Raw genomic sequence first — 20,332 nt, 5'->3', positions numbered from 1 at the left:
AGAAAGCTTCACAGGTGAATTATAACAAACATTCAGAGAATATCTAACACTCTCCTTCTCAAACTATTCCAAAAAGTTCAAGAGAAAGGAAGATTCCCAAGCTCATTTTATGAGGCCAGCATTGTTCTAATTCTAAAAACAGATAAAGACACAAAAAAAAAAAAAAAGAAAGAAAATCATAGGCCAATAACCCTGATGAATACAGATACTAATCCTCAACAAAATATTAGCAAACTGAATAGAGCATTACACAAAAATAATATACCAAGATTAAGTTGGATTTATTCTGGGGATGCAAGTTGGTTCAATATCCACAAACAAATAAATGTATACAACACATAAAATGAAAGATAAAAACCACATGATCATATCAATAGATGTAGAAAAAGCATTTGATATAATCCAGCACTAACTTTTTATTGAAAACACTCAGAAAAGTGGGAATAGAGGAAACATACATTTACATAATAAAGACCATATATGACAAGCTCACAGCCAACATCATACTCAATGAGCAAAAACTACAAGCATTCCCCTTAAAATCAGGAACAAGACAAGGATGACCACTTTTGCCACTCATAGTCAACATAGCAGTGGAAGTCCTAACCATAGTAATCAAACAAGACGAAGAAATAAAAGGCAATCCAAGATAGGAAGGACCAACTAAATTTGTCACTATTTGCAGATGACATGATACTATATACACAGAACCCTAAAGATTCCACCAAAAACTACTAGAACTGATAAATGAATTCAGTAAAGTAATAGCATACAAAATTAATATCCAGAAATTAGTTGCATTTTTATATGCCAATAAGGAATTATCAGGAAGGGAAATGAAGAAAGCAATCCCATTCACAATTGCTTCAAAAATAATAAAATACCTAGGAATAAATTTAACCAAGTAGGTAAAATATTTGTACTGGGAAAATTATAAGACACTGAAGAAGATACAAATAAGTTGAAGCACATACCATGTTTATGGATAGGAAGAATTAATATCATCATAACATGCATACTACCCAAAGCAATATACAGATTCAACACAATTCCTGTCAAGTTACCAACAGCATATTTCACAGAACTAGAACAAATATTCCAAAAATTTATATGGAACCACATAAGACCACAATTAGCAACAGTAGTCTTGAAGAAGAAGAAGAAAGTTGGAGCAATCGCACTACCTAATATCAAACTATACTCCAAGGTCATAGTAATCAAAACAGCATAGTACTGGCATAAAAACAGACATATAAATCAATGGAACAGAGAGCCCAGAAATAAACCCATGCCTTTATACTTAATATGTGACAAAGGAGGCAAAAACATACAATGGGACAAAGATGATTTATTAAATAAATGGTGTTTGGAAAATTGGACAGATATATGCAAAAAATAAACTAGACCACCTTCTTACACCACCCACAGGAAGACATTCAAAATGGGATAAAGATTTAAATGTTAGACTCACAATCATAAAAATCCTAGAAGAAAACATAGGCAGTAAAATCTCAGATATTACTAGTAGCAAATTTTTTTCTGATATATCTCTTCAGGCAAGAAAAACAAAAGAAGAAAGAAACAAATGGTACATATCAAACTAAAAAGATTTTGCACAGCAAAGGAAACCATCAACATATAAAAAGACAACCCACTGAATGGGAGAAAATATTCACCAATGATATATCTTATAAGGGGTTTAATATCCAAAATATTTAAAGAATTTAATAAAAGTCAACACCAAAAAAAAAAAACAAATTAAAAAATGGGCAAAGGACCTGAGTAGACACCTACCCAAAGAGGACATACAGATGGTCAACAGACATATGAAAAGATGTTCAGTGTAAATTAAAACCACAATGAGATATCACCTGTCAGAATGGCTATCATTAATAAATCAACCAACAACAAGTGCTGGTGAGGATGTGGAGAAAGAGGACCCCTTGTGCACTGTTGGTGGGAATGCAGATTGATACAGCGACTGTTGAAAGCAGTATCGAGAAACCTCATAAAATGAAAATTGGAACCGCCTTAGGACACAGCAATTCCACTTCTGGGAATTTATCCAAAGAAACCTACAACACTAATTTGAAGAATATATGCACCCCTATGTTCACTGCAGCAGTATTTACAATCGCCAAGATATGGAAGCAGTCCAAGTGTCCATGAGCAGATGAGTGGACAAAACAGCTGTTGTACATTTACACAGTGGACTACTACTGATCCATAAAATAAAAATTACCCCTTGCAACAGCATGGATGGACCTGGAGAACATTATAAATGAAATAAGCTAGTCAGAGAAAGACAATTACCATATTATTTCACTCATATGTGTAATCTAATGAGCAAACTGAACAAACAAGCAAACTAGAGAGAGACTCATTGATAGAGAGCAGACTCACAACTCTGGGGGTAGGGAGGTTGTGGGGGTGAAGGGATTGAGCATAGGAAAAAACTCACAGATAAGGACAACAGTGTGGGGGTTGCAGGGGAACGGGAGTGGGTGGAGGTGGAAGAGGGTATGGAATGATAAATGGTAATGGAAAAAAGACAATAAAAAATAATGCAATAAAAATACTACAGACTAGTATCAATCATGAATATCATTACAAAAATACTCAATAATATATTAGCAAATGGAACCCTACATCACTTTAGAAATGGGGGAAAATTGGGACTACTGTAATTGAACAGCAAAGTAAAATAAATTTTAAAAAAGAGAGAAAATAGTACATTATGACCAAGTGAAACACTCCTGAAATACAAGGTTGGTTCAGTGTTCAGAAACCCATTAATATCATTCACCATAATAAGAGGTATAAGATAAAAATCAAACCAGAACATACAGAACAAATGCTTTAAATATTTGGCCATACTCAATACCTATTTCTGATTTTAAAAATAGAAATTGAAAGTCTTTTAATATGATAAAATACATAAATTTTAGTGCTCAAGACAATATTTTACTTAATAGAGAAACACCAGAAGCATTTCCACCAAAATCAGGAACAAGACAAAGAGCCCCACTATCTCCACTACTATTCAGCATTTTACTATGGAATTAGCTAATGAAATTAGACAAGAGAAATCAACGTAAAGAATAAGAATTTATAAAGAAGTAAAACTTTCTTTGGAATATCTTAAAGCAGAGTCAGCAAATGTTCCTCTAAAGGGCTAGATAATGATATTTTAGACTTCATGGGCCATTCAGTTTCTATTGTAAGTACTGAGCTCTGCTACTGTAGCATAAACATGGCCAAAGACAACAAATAAATGAAAAAGTGTGATTATGTTCAATAAAACTTTATTTACAAAAGCAGGATTTGGCCCATGGGCTACAGTTTGTCCACTACTGTGCTAGAGAAAGACAATAAAATGAAGTTACAGAGTAAGAAAATTCTGTAAGGCAGCAAAATATTGAATTAACATACAAAATTCAATAGTGTTCATAGAGACAATCTGTTAAAGGAAATAATGGCAGGAAAAAAACCCATTTACACCACCAACCAGGAAGATTAAATACTTAGGAATATACTGAACTAAAATGGACAAAATCCATATAAAGAAAACTTCAAAATATTCTTCAAAGTAAAAAACTGGACTTGAAAACATGAAAAGGTTCTATCATTTCATTCTGGTTATGTAGAATGTTAAGGGAAGCTGGGTAATAGGTACACGGGTACTCACTGTACTCTGCACTCTCTCTGTTTTTGCAGTTTTCTATAAGTCTAATGCTTTTTCAAAATAAAATTTAAAAATAATTTAAAAAACAAAAGTAAAGATCCTGATATGTGGGAATAAATAATAGGTATTTCTTAAAATTTTAGTTGCAATATTTTGTTGTTTAAAATTTATAGTGTTGTATTAGAAAATTATCTTCTGCAAAACACAAATGTGAGCTGTTTTTTGTAATATTGATGTGATTTTATATACTTGAAGGCCAAATTACCCCCAATGAATTCTATACATATCAAAAAAACATTAAAAGTCAATGAGAGAGGAAAATTCAGCATGAATAAACCTAATGTTTATAAACTTATGTCATGATACCTATTCCATTTTAGATCCTAGGGAAGGACATAATTAATATCCAATATTTTATAGTGGGTTTTTAAAAACAGTGGTCTAAAATACTAAAAAATGTCAACAGAGCTTTATGAAATCATTCGTTTCTTAAAAATCACTTTTGATTCAGTGGCTGAACTATTATTACTAAGGGAAGAGAATTGCTTATGCATTCTATTACACAAAGTTAGTAAAACTGTGCTATGAGTGTATGTTTATCCTGATACATGATCTAAGTTTTAGCGACAGCTTTAGACAGATCATTAAAACATAAAACTGCTTGTCATTAAAATAATTTCCTAACCCATCGATGAATTATTTAAGACTTACACAGGGGAGAAGTACATATTTGTAATTTCTTTACTATATAACTTAAAGCTCAAAGATGCAATAAATCCAACAAATCTAGCAATAATAGCCATGTCTAAAATATGATGCCAAGTGTAATGCTGTGTGGATTCCTACCAAACTCAAAATAATGTTTCTGACACTGCCTTAGTGTGTTTATAAAAACATTGTGGGAAAACCATATTTACAAGTACAAAAGAATTCATCAGCCTCCTTCTTGCACAAGCAAGGCCAGTTTAGTCTTCATTTTATCAGCTCTTGTCATAGAATTTGACATTTTTGACCACCTTAATCTCCTTTAAACATTCTCTTTCCTTTATTTTTTCAATAATTCTTCTAGATGTTTCCCTGGCTCATCCCTCTCAGTTTCTTTATAGGTACTTCTTTCATCCTCTCATTTTCCTTAAAATAATGGATTCAAAAGGAATGTTTCTGCATCTCTCTTTTTACTTTACTCTCTCTTCCTCACAATCACATATATCCATAACTTCAGCTACCAAACATTCATAATAGCATGTGGCCAACCCACATCTCTACTGTAAGCTTTAGACATGAATATCTTATTGCTTAGTTGCCATCACCACTTTGATAACCCATAGGAACCTGAAGGTCAACCTAACCATAACTGAATTCACCATTCATTCATTACACGATAAATGTTTGTCGGTTACCTACCCAGAGCCTGGAACTGGATCAGGCATTACTGTACAGTGATGAACAATTTCTCTTTGCTTCTCCCCTCATGAAGTTGGTTCTTCCTTCACCAGCCTTCTAACTATATTGCCTGTATCAGTAAGTGGTACCATTATTCGTCTAGTTCAATCATTGATCTTGACCTATCCATTTTCTCCCTTTATATCTCTTACTCTGTCAATTTCTTTATTCTTTATTACATTACATTTCACTGGCATACTTTAAGCTGCCTTCACCTCTGGCATGTGATGATCTCCTAACAAGCTTCTCTGCCTCAAGTTATGCTTAAAACCCTTCGGTAATATTCAATATATTTTAAAACAAAATCCAAACTTATTAGCATCATGCACAAAGGCCTAAATTATAATTGCCTATTTACATATCTATGCCTACTCTGAAAGCTCCTTGGCTGTAGGTGAGAGTTTAAAGTGAGCTATTCAGGACAACTTCTGGCCAAGATGGAGGCCTAGGCTGACACACTCCATCTCCCTCCACAACTAAGAAGGAATACAACTACCGCAAAACCAGAAACAATCAGAAGTTCTAGAAAATAAAGCTACATAAAAGTCCAACACATGAAGTTATAAAGAAGTGGTGCTCATCTGGACAGGTAGGAGGCGTGAAGCTGGTGTGGAGAGGCCAAGCTCCTCTTGTGGCGGCAGCCGCAGCAACAGTGGTGGGACAGCGGTAAGAACAGACACCCATATTTAAGGGGAGGTGAGAAGCCCCTGGGGAGCACCCTCAGCTGCAGACCAAACCTGTAAACTTGCGATTCCAATCCGGGGAAAGCAGACCCCCATTGCCTTGGACTGTGAGGACCGGAGGGTGTGGGGATGGAGGAGGAGGCTCCCAGTCTCTCAGTGGAGAGTGAATGGCAGGAATCCATCTTGGACCCCCACCCTTATGCAAAATGCCATAATGTGGTGAGAAGGGTAACCCGGTTGTGATGAGTGCATGGGGCTCCACCCCCTATAGCATAAGAGGCATGACAGCCCTGCCCAGGAAGCAAAGATAAACACAAAACTGTCAGGATGGCACAGATCATGATAGAGATCCCAATCACGCAGCTGACCAGACAGCAAATATCTAATCTAATGAAGCAGCAGATAGAAAATCTGTCTGAGGCACAGTTCAGAGCTTTGGTTATAAAAATGCTTACAGACCTAACAGCAGATCTTAAACAAGATGGGGAAGGAATGAAGGCTAGCCCTGCTGAAATGAATGAAAACATAAATAAAACTAGTGGTGAGGGAAAGAACAACAGGGATCAAATCAACAAATCAGAACATAAGGAAGGAACAAACAGTCAACCAGTGCAGAAAGAGGAAACAAAAAGTGAGGAAAATGAAGAGAGGCTTAGAAACCTATGGGACAGCTATAAGTGGGCCAACATCCAAATCATAGGGTTGCCGGAAGGTGAAGAAGAGGAGCTAGAAATTGAAAAATTATGAAAAAAATAATGAAACATAACTTCCCTAACTTACAGGTCCAGGAAGCACAGAGAGTTCCAAAAAAACTGGACCCAGGGAGTACCATGCCAAGACACATTATAATCAAAATGTCAAAAAATTAAGGATAAAGAGAAAATCTTAAAAGCAACAAGGGAGAAGAGAATTACATACTAAGAAGTCTCAATAAGACTATCATCTAATTTCTCAAAAGAAACTCTGCAGGCAAGAAGGAACTGGCAAGAAATATTCAAAGTAATGAAAAGTAAAAACCTACAACCACAATTACTCTATCCAGCGAAGCTGTCATTCAGAATAGAAGGGCAGACAGAGAAGGTGCTTCCAGGACAAAGTAAAACTGAAGGAGTTCATCAGACCCAAACCACTGTTATACGAAATGTTAAAGGGACTTGTTTGGGAGAAAGAGGATCAAAACTATGAACATTAAAGTGAAAACTGTATCACAACAACCAACAACAGAAGCTAGGGAACTGAAACAAAGGCAAACTAAGTAGGCAACGAGAGTGGGAAAAGAATTATAGGTATGGGGAACATTTTGGGGGAATGTCAGTGGGGAGGTGGAAGGGAGGAAAGGGAGGGAGATGGTACAGGAATTAAGAAGCGTAGTAGGAGGGAGTGGAGAAGATAGGAAGATGTTGAGAAGAACTATATGTACAACCAATGGGCATGGACTAAGGGGAGGGGGAACTGGAGGGAAAGGGATCACTGGATGGAGGGGAACAAAGGGAAAAGAAATTGGGACAACTGTATCAGCATAATCAATAAAGCATATTAATAAATTAATAAATAATAATAATAAGTGAGTTATTCACAGGTTAAGGACCCCTTGTTTTCAAGTTATAGCAAATTAAATATCATAATTAACTTAATATGAGAAACACAGAATAAAGGGACTAATCTGTAGATAAGTATAGATACTACATGGTCTGATTTTAATCTATTTATGTATTATTACTTATAATTTCTATTCATTGATGCTACTGCTACATAAACAATACTAGCCAAAATTTACCTAGTACTTATTATGTATCAAGCACTTTATATATTCACTTACTCATTACAAGAACCCACTGAAATAGGTACCATTACTATTTTTATACATTATATATTTAACCAAGGAACCAAGTAGTTTAATAATTTTTTGAAGGAATATAGTTGGTAAGTGATGAGATTGGCCTTCCTGACAATGACTCCAGAATCCTACTCTTAACCAGTATACTTTATACAAAATAAAACGAGGTTGCGCAAGGTATTAAACAAGGACTTTGATTTTGCAAAGATGATACATATTCAAATACAGACTGTATAGAAAAATACAAAGAAGAAAATAAAAATTATCCCAAATCCTACCATCAAGAAATAACAATCATTAACAGCCAATGTTAATTATTCTGTATGTCATTTTATGCCTATAGCTAGATAAAGGATAGATGGATAGGTAAAAGAGAGATAAAGTAATGGATAGATTATAGACAGGTAAAAATAATGTTGTGTACAGTATTTATTGATTTATTTGGAAGATGATAAAATCTGTACACTTATCCATTCTGCACTGATTTTGTTTTCACTTTTGTCAGTTGTATTATTACATTATAATTATCAATAAGTATAAAATACAGATGATCACCCTAATGATAATTGCTCTGTTGTTATATTTTAGTGTAACATTTAAATGAATTCAATGGTCTCCACTTGTACATTTTAGCCACAGTTTTGTTATTTTGAAATACTCTTAAGTTTTTGATTGGACTTTTGTAATCAAGTAGTTTTTCAAGAGCTAGTAAGTACTATATTCATTAATTTCTTATATGATAGAGAATGTGCTATTGCCTATATATTTGGAGAGAGACTTAGCTAGATGTAAAGTTCTTTGCACAATATTTTCTCTCCCTCAGGGTGTTAATCTGGGGGATTTCATCACTCAACAAATGTCTTTAAACATTAAAAGAATCTGTGGAGAACTTTAAAGACAACCTATTCATACATTTTGCTTCTTTCGCCTACATATACAAAATATTTCCTCTATTTTTGAAATGGAAGTAACTTATCAGGATTTGTAACTACTGGCCATTTTGCATCAATATTAATAGGGCCTTTAGTGTCTTTTGACCTACAGATTCACAAAAAGTTTTCTTCGGTTATATCTTTAATTAAGATCATATTCCATTGGTTCCAACCTCTTCTAAAGCAACACCAATTGTTCTTTTTTGTTTTTGTTTTTTTTTTCTCTCATTCTTATTTATTGGTGTATTTGTAGAATCTTTCACCCTATGTGCTTTAGCCTACCCTCTCAGTCACCCAACCCCACCATCCTGAATAGGGCTTAGTAGTGAATTAGGTTCTTGGATGTGAATAAGATTTAAAAAAAGAAAGAAAGAAAAAAGAAGAACCTGAGATAGAGATTTCCATGCTCCACTCCAAATCTCTGACTCCAATCCATAACTCTGGCTGGGTTAAAGTGATCTGGCCTGACTTTAGAAAGGAATACACTTATCACTGTAAAAGAAGTGAATGCGAACTTACTAGTTGGGATCAAGGCTCTTTCTTCAAGGGACATTGTCTAGGACACAGCTTTGAAACCAAATCTAACCTTTCCATCTGCTGAACTACACCAGATGTTAGCATGAGAGGGATCTTGGCAGAGACCCAGAATTGCCAGTTCTAGTCTCTTATCTCCTAAGGATGGGGACATCCTTCCTAATTCCCTAAGGGGCACAGTCTATAGTTCACGCAGCTCAAGTGCTGGACCATGGTGTTAGAAGTAACAGGAAATTCTGACAGAATTCAGCTAGGGTGCTGGGTGGCTGGCTCTCACTCTTACAACCCTGTTGCCTCCTCTTAGGGTTCCTGAGAGGTCATTACACAATGAACAGTATCAACAGCAAATAAAGCATCACTTTACACTTAGGGAACCCAATGGAAGGATCTCAGGAAGAGCTGGAATAATAGAGAATGTAGCTCATTCTGAAGAGCTGCGAGGGTTTCACAACACCAATTGTTTTTATGCTGGATCTCCTTGGGTTCAATATTTATAAATTTCCCTATAAATTCTGATATATTTTTCTTTTTAATTACATTTTATATTTCCTATATACCATGTGTTTATTATATTTCTTTCACTTCTATCCAGGCTTTTAGTTCAATATTTTTCCTATTTCTCTCCTGGACTCTGACAACTTCCTTTTTACAACTATTTAGATGGCCTTGTCAACTCTTTTTGTAAAACTTTACATAATTTCTTGTGGCTGTTTTATTAACGGTTTTGCAATTGTGGAAAAATCATTTGTCTGAATTTACCTGTTTCTCTTTGTGATGAAATTACCTAAAACATAATCCCACAAAAATCTGCAATTCTCTTTGTCCTAGGAATATTTCTTCATTAAGTTTTGATCATTCAAACAGTAGATCTGGCTTACTCCAAATCTCTAGGAATTTATAGTTTCACTGTGTTGTCATCTGGCAATCATGGTCCCTAGTATCCCATTCTCTCCTAAGTATCTCCAGCAGTCTCCTTGGGCTAGAAGGCTGTTGTAGACAATATAAAATGGCATGTCTATATGGCTTTTCCTCAGGCTCCATGTCTCCTGATGTTTTATAATGTAAAACTAGGTCTCTGGTGGGAAATTCCTCATTTCTCCCAAGGCTCATTCACTGCCCCAGTCTCTCCTCTCTATGAAACAAATGTCTGCTATGCATCTCATGACCATGACACTTACTTGGGGTGAAAAGCTTGCCATCTGAAGAGGCATGTGTTAGCTGACAGCATATTACACAAAGGCCAATAATTCACAGCCTTTTGCAGGTGTGTTCACATTTAAGATTTAGAGTTGTGGTCATTTCCTTGTTTGGGGTAATATGATATTTTTTTCTACTTTTGCTCTTTTGTGTAGTTTGTATATCATTACCCAGAAGTCAAGCCTTTCATAAAAGTCAAAAAAATAGTTCTTTGTACTTACCAAAAACTACTTATTAACTGCCATCTCCAATGAGTAAATAATTTTACTCTATTTTTAAAATTATTGTCTGTTTCCCTAATTCAATCAAAAGGTCCTTAAAGCCTATTGTTTATCACTGAGTCATTCTTTTTATTTCTTTACATTTTGTTGCCTCAAAAAACCTACATTCTGTCAGAGTCAAAATAAAAGATGTGTGAAGCTGTTTTCTCTGGCATTTTCTTCAATGGAATCAATTGAAAAACCAATAAATACAACAATTTAGTTAATATAGTTATATTAAAAAGAGTTTGGAGGCCTATGGTGGAAATAAATGTAATGATGAATTTTTAGGCATCAACTAGATAACCTAGAACTGACTTATGTGGAAATCATTAAATCTGAGATATAGAATAGAAGCAAGGGCTTTGCAAGAGTAAGTTGTAATCTATATTTAAAAAATCATCATATATATTACAAAATTAGTAATCATCCTAAAAAGATGATTTGTGACACTGTCACACAGTGATATAGAAAAACATATACTACTAAAAAAGCAGACAATGATAAAATCTATGTGAAAGCTATATATACAAATATTTCAAGGTAGCTTCTCAAGCAAAGCTTACTCCCATTTCAGGGCTTTCATGTTTCCAACTGTTTGTCTAATATGATCTTCCCTCAGGTGCCTTCTCATCTTTCAGGTTTTGGTTCAGATATTATCCTCCCAGGGACCACTTTCCTCTCTTCCACTTTCTCTTTCCTCTTTCCACTCCAGCTAAAGTAACCACCTCCTACCCAGTTGCTCTGTCAATTACACTGTTTTCAGATGCTTCATAAATATCCGCTCAATGAATAAGTAATACACAAATAACATTATTAGTCTAGATAACACTTGCAGGGAAAAGATGAGGCTTGAGAGGTAGAATGGGGCCACAAGGTAAGTGCTTTGAATACCAGGCTAAGGAAATTAGGTTTGTTTTTGAAAGCTTTGAGAAGTCACTGAAGGTTCTTTGGGCTAAGGAAACAACGTTATCAAATCTACAGTTCAGAAAAACAAATTACAATGCTGTACAGGAAGGCATGGAGAGGGAAGGGAGACTTGAGGTAAGACCAAACAGAACCGGCTTTAATAGTCCAGGTAAAAGATGACAGAACCTCAGCTGACAGTGGAGAGGAAGAGATACATTCAATAAAAAGTTCAGAGGCAGCTGATGGTTGTTAGTAGACTTGAGTAGACAAAAAATAATGTTTAAGGAGCCAAAGATCAAAATAAATAAAATCATTTCTGACAAGTCTTTATCAGGTTCTATGAATACCATGTGTTTTTTAAAAAGATAAATACATTAGAAAATTGTTTAATACCTCTAGCCAATAATCTTCCCTTAAAGTTAGCATGTGTGCAACAAGTGTTCCTCAGTGTCTGAAATGCTTGACTCTAATGACTCTAATAACCAAATTCAAAAGGAGTTACGGAGGCTTGAGTACCTAGGAACCAGCCATGTGGTTAAACGAAGCCATGAGAACCCCCAAAAGTTTTTGGTTTCTTATGAAGGAAGAAGGCCTAAACAATTAAATGCAAATGATTCTTGTTTTCAGATGCCAGGAAGGTAGGCTGAAGAAAGAACATACTACTAGAGACTACTGGTGCATGGTATAAGCCTTCTTTAGTAACTCAAATGATGAAACAGAGAGGAAACTGCACCACACAGTGCATGGTGCTCTTTACATAGCAGTCTATGTGAACAGCAGTCCCTACAGCTGTGCAGGGTATATCTGTACACCGCAGCCCCTAAATGAGTTAATCAGAATGAAATGGCATAGGATATATATATATAAGTAAATATATATTTATTTACTCAATAAAGTAAAAATATATAACCTATGAAAATACACAAGCTCTATATTACCCTGTCCTAAAGACCACTACTTATTTAATACAAGTCATAAGTTTAAATTATTTCCTTAATAGCTTGAAAATTTCTACTGATTAGCATTGTCTGAATGACTTAGCCTTTTACCTCATTTCTTAATGGAATCAGAGGAGTCGTAAAACTCAAGATGGGGTGGGGCCAGAGTATTGAGACAATGGAAACTTCCTTACCATGTTTTGTCTTTATCCAGTATTAGTAAGGTAGGTATGGGGACTGATTCCTTGCTCCATAACACCTGCTAGGTTAAATGCCCACACAGCTTCAGGAAGGGGCGATGCTGAGATTTCAGAAACATAAAATTAGCCATCAAGGTTTCTCCTTTGTCTGACCTCATTGCATTTGTTGCCTGTACCTTCTACTTCCATCTTCCTCAAACTGGTCTTTCCATTCTTCCATGCTCTCTCACTGCTCTGTTCCTATTCATGTATCCCTTAGTCATGCTTCCCTATTCTTCCATGCATTCAAATAGGCTCTATTCATTAATGATGTGCTTCATCTGCTTCCCCCAGAGAACTTATTATAACAATTGTTATGGACTGACCTTTGGCTTCCAAATATCCCTATGGTGAAGGTTTAACACCTACTACCCTAGAATGTGACTGTATTTTGACATAGGGTCTTTAAAGAAGTGATTAAGTTCAAATTGAGCCCTTAAGGTAGGTCTTAATCCAATCTGACTGCTGCCCTTATAAAAAGAGATTAGGACACAGAGAGATGCCAAGGGCACAAGTGCACAAAGGAACTACCATGTGAGGAGGTAGCAAGAGGGTGGCCATATGCAAGCTAAGGAAAGAAGCCTTAGCAAAAACCAACCTTGCCAGCACCCTGATCTTGGATTTACAGCCTCCAGAACTGTGACAAAATAAATGTCTATTGTTTAAGCACCTAGTTATGGTATTTTGGAATGGCAGCCCTAGAAAAGTAAGATTTAGGTACTGGGAAGTGGGGTGCTGTTGTGATCTAAAAATGTGGAAGTGACTTAAGGTGACTCTGATAAGATCTCAGATGGAAATGAGGAAGGTGTTATTGGAACTAGAGGAAATGTTATCCTTGTTGTAAAGTGGCAAAAAATGTAACTGAATTGTGTTCCAGTGCTTTTGCGGAGGTAAAACGTGTGAGGGACAAACTTGGATATTTAGCAGAAAAGATTTTTAAATGAACTGTTAAAGGTGCAACCTGGTTATTCCTTACTAATTATAGTAAAATGCAAGAGGAGACAAAATTGTTAAGCAAAAGGGAACAAACATGAAGATTTCAAAAATGTTCAGCGTATTTGTACTGTAAAAAAATAAGAGAGTGCATTCCAGAGAGAGAAAACATCAAGGGTATAACTAGACAATCACATGACAAAGAGGTTACAGGTGTGAGTCATGGATCCAATCACGACTTCAGTAGAAACACTGCCATCTTGGACTGAAGGGAACAAAGATGGGATGAAATGAAGGAAGGCTCTTGGACTTCTAGGATTCTACAGATTGGGTCAATAGAGCTATCTACCTATAAACAATATGGTGCTATTTCTCCCACAAGTCAGAATTCATTGATCCAGGAATCAAGGTGTGGCAATAGTAGTGGTATTTACTATTATCCCTAGTGATCTACTAGCAAAATTTTTACTCCTTTGCTCATGACCTTATTCTTTGCTGGCCTAGAGGTCTTAGTTCCAAAGGGTGGAATGTTTTCACCAGCAGACACAACAAAGGTGCCACTCAGCTGGAAGTTAAGATAGCCACTGTGGCCTGCCCATGTCTTTAAATCAACAAGCAAAGAAGGGAGTTACTGTGCTGGCTGGGGTCATTGATTCTGATTACCAAGGGGAAAGAGTACTGCTACTCCACAACAGACGTAAGGATAAATATATTTGAATACAGACGGTCTCTTAGTGTGTCTCTTAGTATTACTCTGCCCTATGATTAAAGTCAACAGGAACAACAACAAACCCAATCCAGGCAAGACTACTAATGACCCAGACCCTTCACTAATGAAGTCACCCCACCAGGTAAAGAACCACAACAAATTGAAGTTCTAGCTGACATGAGTGGGAATACAGAATGGGTAGTAAAAGGAGGTAGTTATAAATACCAGTGACAAACATGTGACCAGTTACAGAAATGAGGACTGTAACTGTCAGGTGTTCCTTTCTACTTTGTTATAAGTATGTGTGTATCTTTGTTTTCTTCTCTCTCTTATCCTCTTATCACATAACAGAAGATTTAGTGACTTTATATCACAGTTTTTAAGCATTTTTAACTTCACATCATTTAAGTTACAGGATATCAATAGGATTAAACATCATCCAAGTACTTTGCTTCCCTTTCTGGGGAAATGATTAGTGCATTTTAGTTGCATGCAAGATAATTAGGCAGAAGTATGACCTTACTGTTGTATTTATATAGAGATTAAGTATGGTGTGAGATGCATGTATGCATGTCAAGTTGAGAAGGGGTGAATTTGTAACTCATTTTTATGCTTCAACTTGGCTATGGGATGCCCAGATATTTGGCCAAATATCATTCAGATATTTTTATGAAGCTGTTTTTTGGGGTGATATTAACATTAAATTGTTAAACTTTGATTAAAGCAGATTATCATCCCTAATCAATGGGCCTCATCTAATCAGTTGAAGGTTTTAATAAATCAAAGGCTAACCTCCCTCAGCAAGGAGTTCTGCCAGAAGACTGCCTTTGAACTCAAACTGCAATTCTTTTCTGAGTCCCCAACCTGCTAGCCTACTCCATCAGAATTAGGACTTGCCAAGTCTCCACAATTCCATAAATCAATTCCTTAAAGTCAATCAATCAATCAGTCTCTCTCTTGCTCTCCATGCAGTGCCCCCACACCCTGTTATTTCTGATTCTCTGAAGAATCCTAATACAACAACTTTGACCCATATGAGATCTTCCTTTTCTGGATATACAATCTTGCTGGTGCTCTTAAATTGTACCACATTTAAGTCTTACTAATTAGACAATAATTTGCTCAAGGACCAAGATCAGGACGTAATATCCTTTGTTTTTTCCTCTCATCTGTTCACAGCTCTTATTAAGTGCTCAAAGTATGTTTGCTGACTTGAATTGAGAAACAAGAAGGATACGATGGTAATGCTACCTAGAACTACCTAAAATCTCAGTGAGGCAGGTAATTTTTCCCAGGGATACAAAGAAAATTTTTATTGATTAAGGTCTCTACATGAAAAATTTATTACTGGGCATTTGAAATCCTCCCAATATGCCCAGCTTCAGGCCTGCAGCTCATCCCAGGGAACAATTTGGCTCTGTAAGTCATGACTTGGTAACCTTGTGGTTATTTCTATATAAACGCATTTCACTTTTATATCATTCGTGCACACCCACTGTAAGTGATGATACTATTCCATGTTTCCCCTAACACTCAAAATCTTCAGTCTATAAGGCCACTTACATCATACTTTCTGGTTCTACTGCACAAGCAGCAATTGCTTTTGTGACGTTGACAAGTAGAGCTTGGTTTATTCCAATGAGGAGGTTCACCAGTGGTTGAATGCCACCACATTTCCGGACAATGACTCGGTTTTCATATTCTTGACAACATTCTCCCAGTGCACCAACCACATTCACAAGAACTTCTTCAGGCTGGTCAGTTAAAAGTCCCACCAAAGTTTCAATGGCTCTGTATTCCCGAAACCTAAGTTTATTGCAAGAAAAAGAGATGGGGAGGGAAGGAAAGAGGAAAACAATATTATTTTTGGTAAAAAGTTAGCTGATGATAATTAATAGTAATAATATTAATAGCTAAAAATTACTAAATGCCAACTATATGCTCATTCCTTCCTTTAAAAAACACTATGATGCAGATACTATTAGAATCACTGTTTTTCAGAAAGTGAATCTTGGTAAATAGTGAAGCTGACATCCACACCCAGTCATCTCTGTCCTTAACCAATATGCTGTTTGGCCTCTGAAACAACTCCAACTTCTTCCAAATTTGAGCAACAACAATTCCACTGTTTCCCCATGTTACAAAGACCATGGTACATAAACAAAGCAAAATAAATCTATTTTGTGTTAAATTGGGTGCGTGATTTTTTTTTTTTAAGATAATCATCACATTGAGACAAGGAAGAGTTGCCTCAGAACATCCACCATAGAGGGTGAGAACTCTAAAAATAAATGAAGAAATGACTGAACATTAAATTAAATCATATGGTCATAAAGTTTACAGATACTTTGAAATTCAATCAGATCATATTTCAGAATGACTATTCTTTAAGGTTAACTGGTTAGTTGGCATTTAGCTGACTCATCTTGTTTATCTTCATAAAAGGGAGAAGAATGGAACCACTTCTATATTTAAAGAGTCCATGGGAAATTCATCTCACTCAATAGGTCTCTGCTGGAAATACGAGAAATACTTCTCCTTTAAGTGGCTGCTCATTTGCCAATCTGCCCATTTGCAAGCCCCTGAGCCCTACTGAGGCACAGAAGTCCATTACTGCTGGGATAGGACGTAGTCTTTCATTTCTAAGAATTCCTGAATTCTGCCAACTTAGTCCAAAATGTGCATCTATAAAAACTACAGGAGTAGCATTAGAATAGATTCTTTCTTAAAATAGTATTAAATTACAAGACTATGTTTTGGTGGCCTTATTTTTATTACAGAATATAGAATGACTTCTCTTACTTGGTTACATTATCTTTGCTGATGGAACATTTCCATATTGCCCCTGTGACAGCAGCCAAACGTTCTTTATTGTCAGTGTTATTGAGCAAACTGGCCAGGGGTTTAAGTCCTCCATGCAGCCTCACCAGGTCACGGGTTTCCTCATCTTCAGCACACTACACAGAAAGTCAAGTCAAAGGCTGTCAGTTAGCAAGGCATATCAAGATTTCAGTGATTATTAAAGAGGCTGCCATTCTAGTAGCTATGAAAATTCTTTTCAGAGGGTCTAATTTTTTGAGGGTGCCTCCAAGTAAAATATATTGAATAATTCTTCTCTCTAGACCAGCGGTTCTCAACCTGTGGGTCGTGACCCCTTTGGGGGTCGAACGACCCTTTCACAGGGGTCGCCTAAGACCATTGGAAAATACATATATAATTACATATTGTTTTGTGATTAATAACTATGCTTTAGTTATGGTTGGGGGTCACCACAACATGAGGAACTGTATTAAAGGGTTGCGACATTAGGAAGGTTGAGAACCACTGCTCTAGACAGAGTCTGTCTTTCCTTATGAGGTTTTGGCGATGTCTAGCAGTTTCTACATATAGTACTTTGGCAGTTCTCCTGAGCCAGGTCCGAGGCAGTATGGGCTTCCACCAAGACAGAGGCAGAGGTTGGTAAGAAACATAGAATGCCACATACATGTATGGAATATGTCTGCAGTGATGCAACTCAGAGTCTTGTAAAGGCAGTAGAGAATATAGATCAGTGATAGAGATTCAGTCAGATCTTCAAGGGCTCACAAAATCTAAGAGATGAGGAATTTCCCCAATAAAGTTTCTCTGCCCAGAACAGTGGGTTATATCAATAAGAACCGGCATTTTATTCAAGCATGTTTATCCATGTTTGTGTCATCCTTTGAAATAAATGTGTACTGCATAGATGTTCCCAATTGATCATCCTTCATAGGTTATAGAGCCAAAAGATGATTAATTTAGTGAAGTTTGCTATTTCTAAGCATATGGCTGGTCTCTGAGGCCACATGATACAGATACATGTAATGCATCATTAATGAGCACCACTAGAAGAAATCCTCATCGTAATGCACCATGAGGCACCTGCCATGCTTAACTTCTATTTGTGACTTTCTGTTCTGTTTCAGCTGCAACTTTCAAAAATTAATCACTATTTCTAACTGACCTTAATGGTTACTCATATGAGGCATACTTAACAGTCAAAGCTATATTATCTTTGTTATGAGCTGGTTGTGTGCCCTCAAAACTCATTAAGTTGGAGTCCTAACCCCTGTACCTCAGAATGTGACTGTATTTGAAGACAGGGTCTTTAAAGAGGTAGTTAAGGTTAAACGAAGTCATTGAGTTGGGCTGTAGTCCAACATGACAAGTTTCCTTATAAGAAGATAGGGCACTGAAGAAAGACCACGTGAAGACAGAGGGAGAATGACATGTAAACATGAAGACAGCCATTTACAAGCCAAGGACAAAGACCTCAGAAGGAACCAACTTTGTCAACACTTGATCTCAGACTTTTAGTCTCCAAAACTATAAGAAAATAAATATCTGTTGCTTAAGCAACCCAGTGTGTGGTACTTGGTTATGGCATCCCTAGCGAACTATTGCAATACTTTATTGACCAGAACCTTCTTTCAGACTCTATCTTTTGGGTGCACTCTTATTTAGCACATTTTAAAATGCATTCCTCTAGGAAATCTATTCTGATTAGGCAGAAGCTGGCATGCCCAGTAACCAGCCATCTTTCCTTTCCCTTTACCATTCTAACCTTTTTTTTTTGGTATACAGTAAGTCCTCACTTAACATCATTGAAAGGTTCTGTGACTTTAAGCAAAAGGACATAATGAAATGAATTTCACCATAGACTAATTGATATAAACAAGAGTTAAGTTATTATAGCATCTCATCAACATTATAACAAAATAATATTGAATAAAATGATATTATTTGAAGACCTCCTATACTATGAAATTTATAACCCACAAAAAAATAATGAAGATTAAAATAAATAAGCAGATAAAACAGGAATACACACAACATGCACTTATTCATCCATCCCCAAGATCACTGTATTTGAATGGGATATATAAAAACCAATACAGAGGCACTATACACATACATAACTATTTTACACCAAATAAATCATTTTAGCAGACAAAGATATGCAAGTGTCTTATAGAACTGTAAATAATCATCAACATGTTAGAGAAAAGGCATCTGTCGTTCACACAGGACAGTGGTACTCAGACCTCTTGTGCATGAAAATCCCTGGGGTTCTTGTAAAAAATGCAGATCTCTGAGTTTCATCCCCAGAAACTGAGAACTCATGTTTAGAAACATCACTTTAACCCACATGAAGAAGAATACCAGGACTGTCCAGAGGGTCCTCTGTACCTGGTAGATGGCCATGGCACAGTGTTCCTGCAGTTGCTCATTCTCACTATTTAGGTTCTTTACTAGATTTTCAATGATCCTTTCTGCTTTGATTGCAGCTCGGTAGTTTTGCTAGAAATATGAATATGAATATTTATGTATATACAATGCATGCATAGAAGTATCTATTTACATTTCTTAATAATTACACTGAATAAACTTTGTAAATACACTAAAGTCCAAGGTTAACTTCGAGATAACAATAAGAACTTAGTCAATATTTTCAAATATAAATCAGACAAGTACCAATTTAATTAATGTTCTACTAGTGTGATCTCTTTCTAATAGAATGCTGACTTAATGAAAATAAACCTTAGCACTCATGATAACTTGACAAATTATTTTTCAACTAAAAAATTCAAGGTGAATGGCCTGGGTACCTCTGATGCACATTCTTGCAATGTCCCCACCACAGGAATCAGCATGTTTTCATGAGATGTCTTCAGCAACCGAGCCAACAATGGAATGCCTCCAGCCTTACGTATGGCTTCTTTATTCGCATAACTCTTACTGCAGCTCCACAGTGCCAGCGCCCCACAGCGAGCCACCTCCACGTCTCTGGCATCATACAGACTTGATTGAACAGGTTCTGTAGAATTCTGTGCACAGTCGAGTAGAGCGACCTACAAAACAGATAAACACAGTGTACGTGAAAATCTTTCCAATAAAACTTAATGTATCCCACAGTAGCTAGAGGGTTGCTTCCATAGTTTCATACTACACAGCAGTCAGTGAAAGCAAAGAAACAACACCCTTTGATACACCATCCCCTGATTTGGGAGCTTT

The 20,332-nt window shown here is 36.3% G+C and overlaps 1 protein-coding gene across 2 annotated transcripts in view; it reads right to left on the bottom strand.

Annotated features, from left to right (window-relative positions):
• ODAD2 (outer dynein arm docking complex subunit 2) overlaps positions 1-20,332 on the bottom strand; it is a 229,088-nt gene that overhangs the window by 125,553 nt on the left and 83,203 nt on the right. For both annotated transcript variants that reach the window (XM_090268050.1, XM_090268051.1), the window contains 4 exons: positions 19,927-20,169; positions 19,508-19,618; positions 17,102-17,256; positions 15,863-16,105 (listed from right to left, as the gene is read on the bottom strand). In XM_090268050.1, coding sequence (XP_090124176.1) covers positions 15,863-16,105; positions 17,102-17,256; positions 19,508-19,618; positions 19,927-20,169 — 752 coding nt within the window. The remainder of the gene's footprint in view (positions 1-15,862; positions 16,106-17,101; positions 17,257-19,507; positions 19,619-19,926; positions 20,170-20,332) is intronic.

This window comes from Furipterus horrens, unplaced genomic scaffold (assembly GCF_987537825.1).
Source record: "Furipterus horrens unplaced genomic scaffold, mFurHor1.1.pri manual_scaffold_2, whole genome shotgun sequence".
Lineage (NCBI taxonomy): Eukaryota > Metazoa > Chordata > Mammalia > Chiroptera > Furipteridae > Furipterus > Furipterus horrens.
This window is presented reverse-complemented; position numbering and strand designations above follow the sequence as displayed.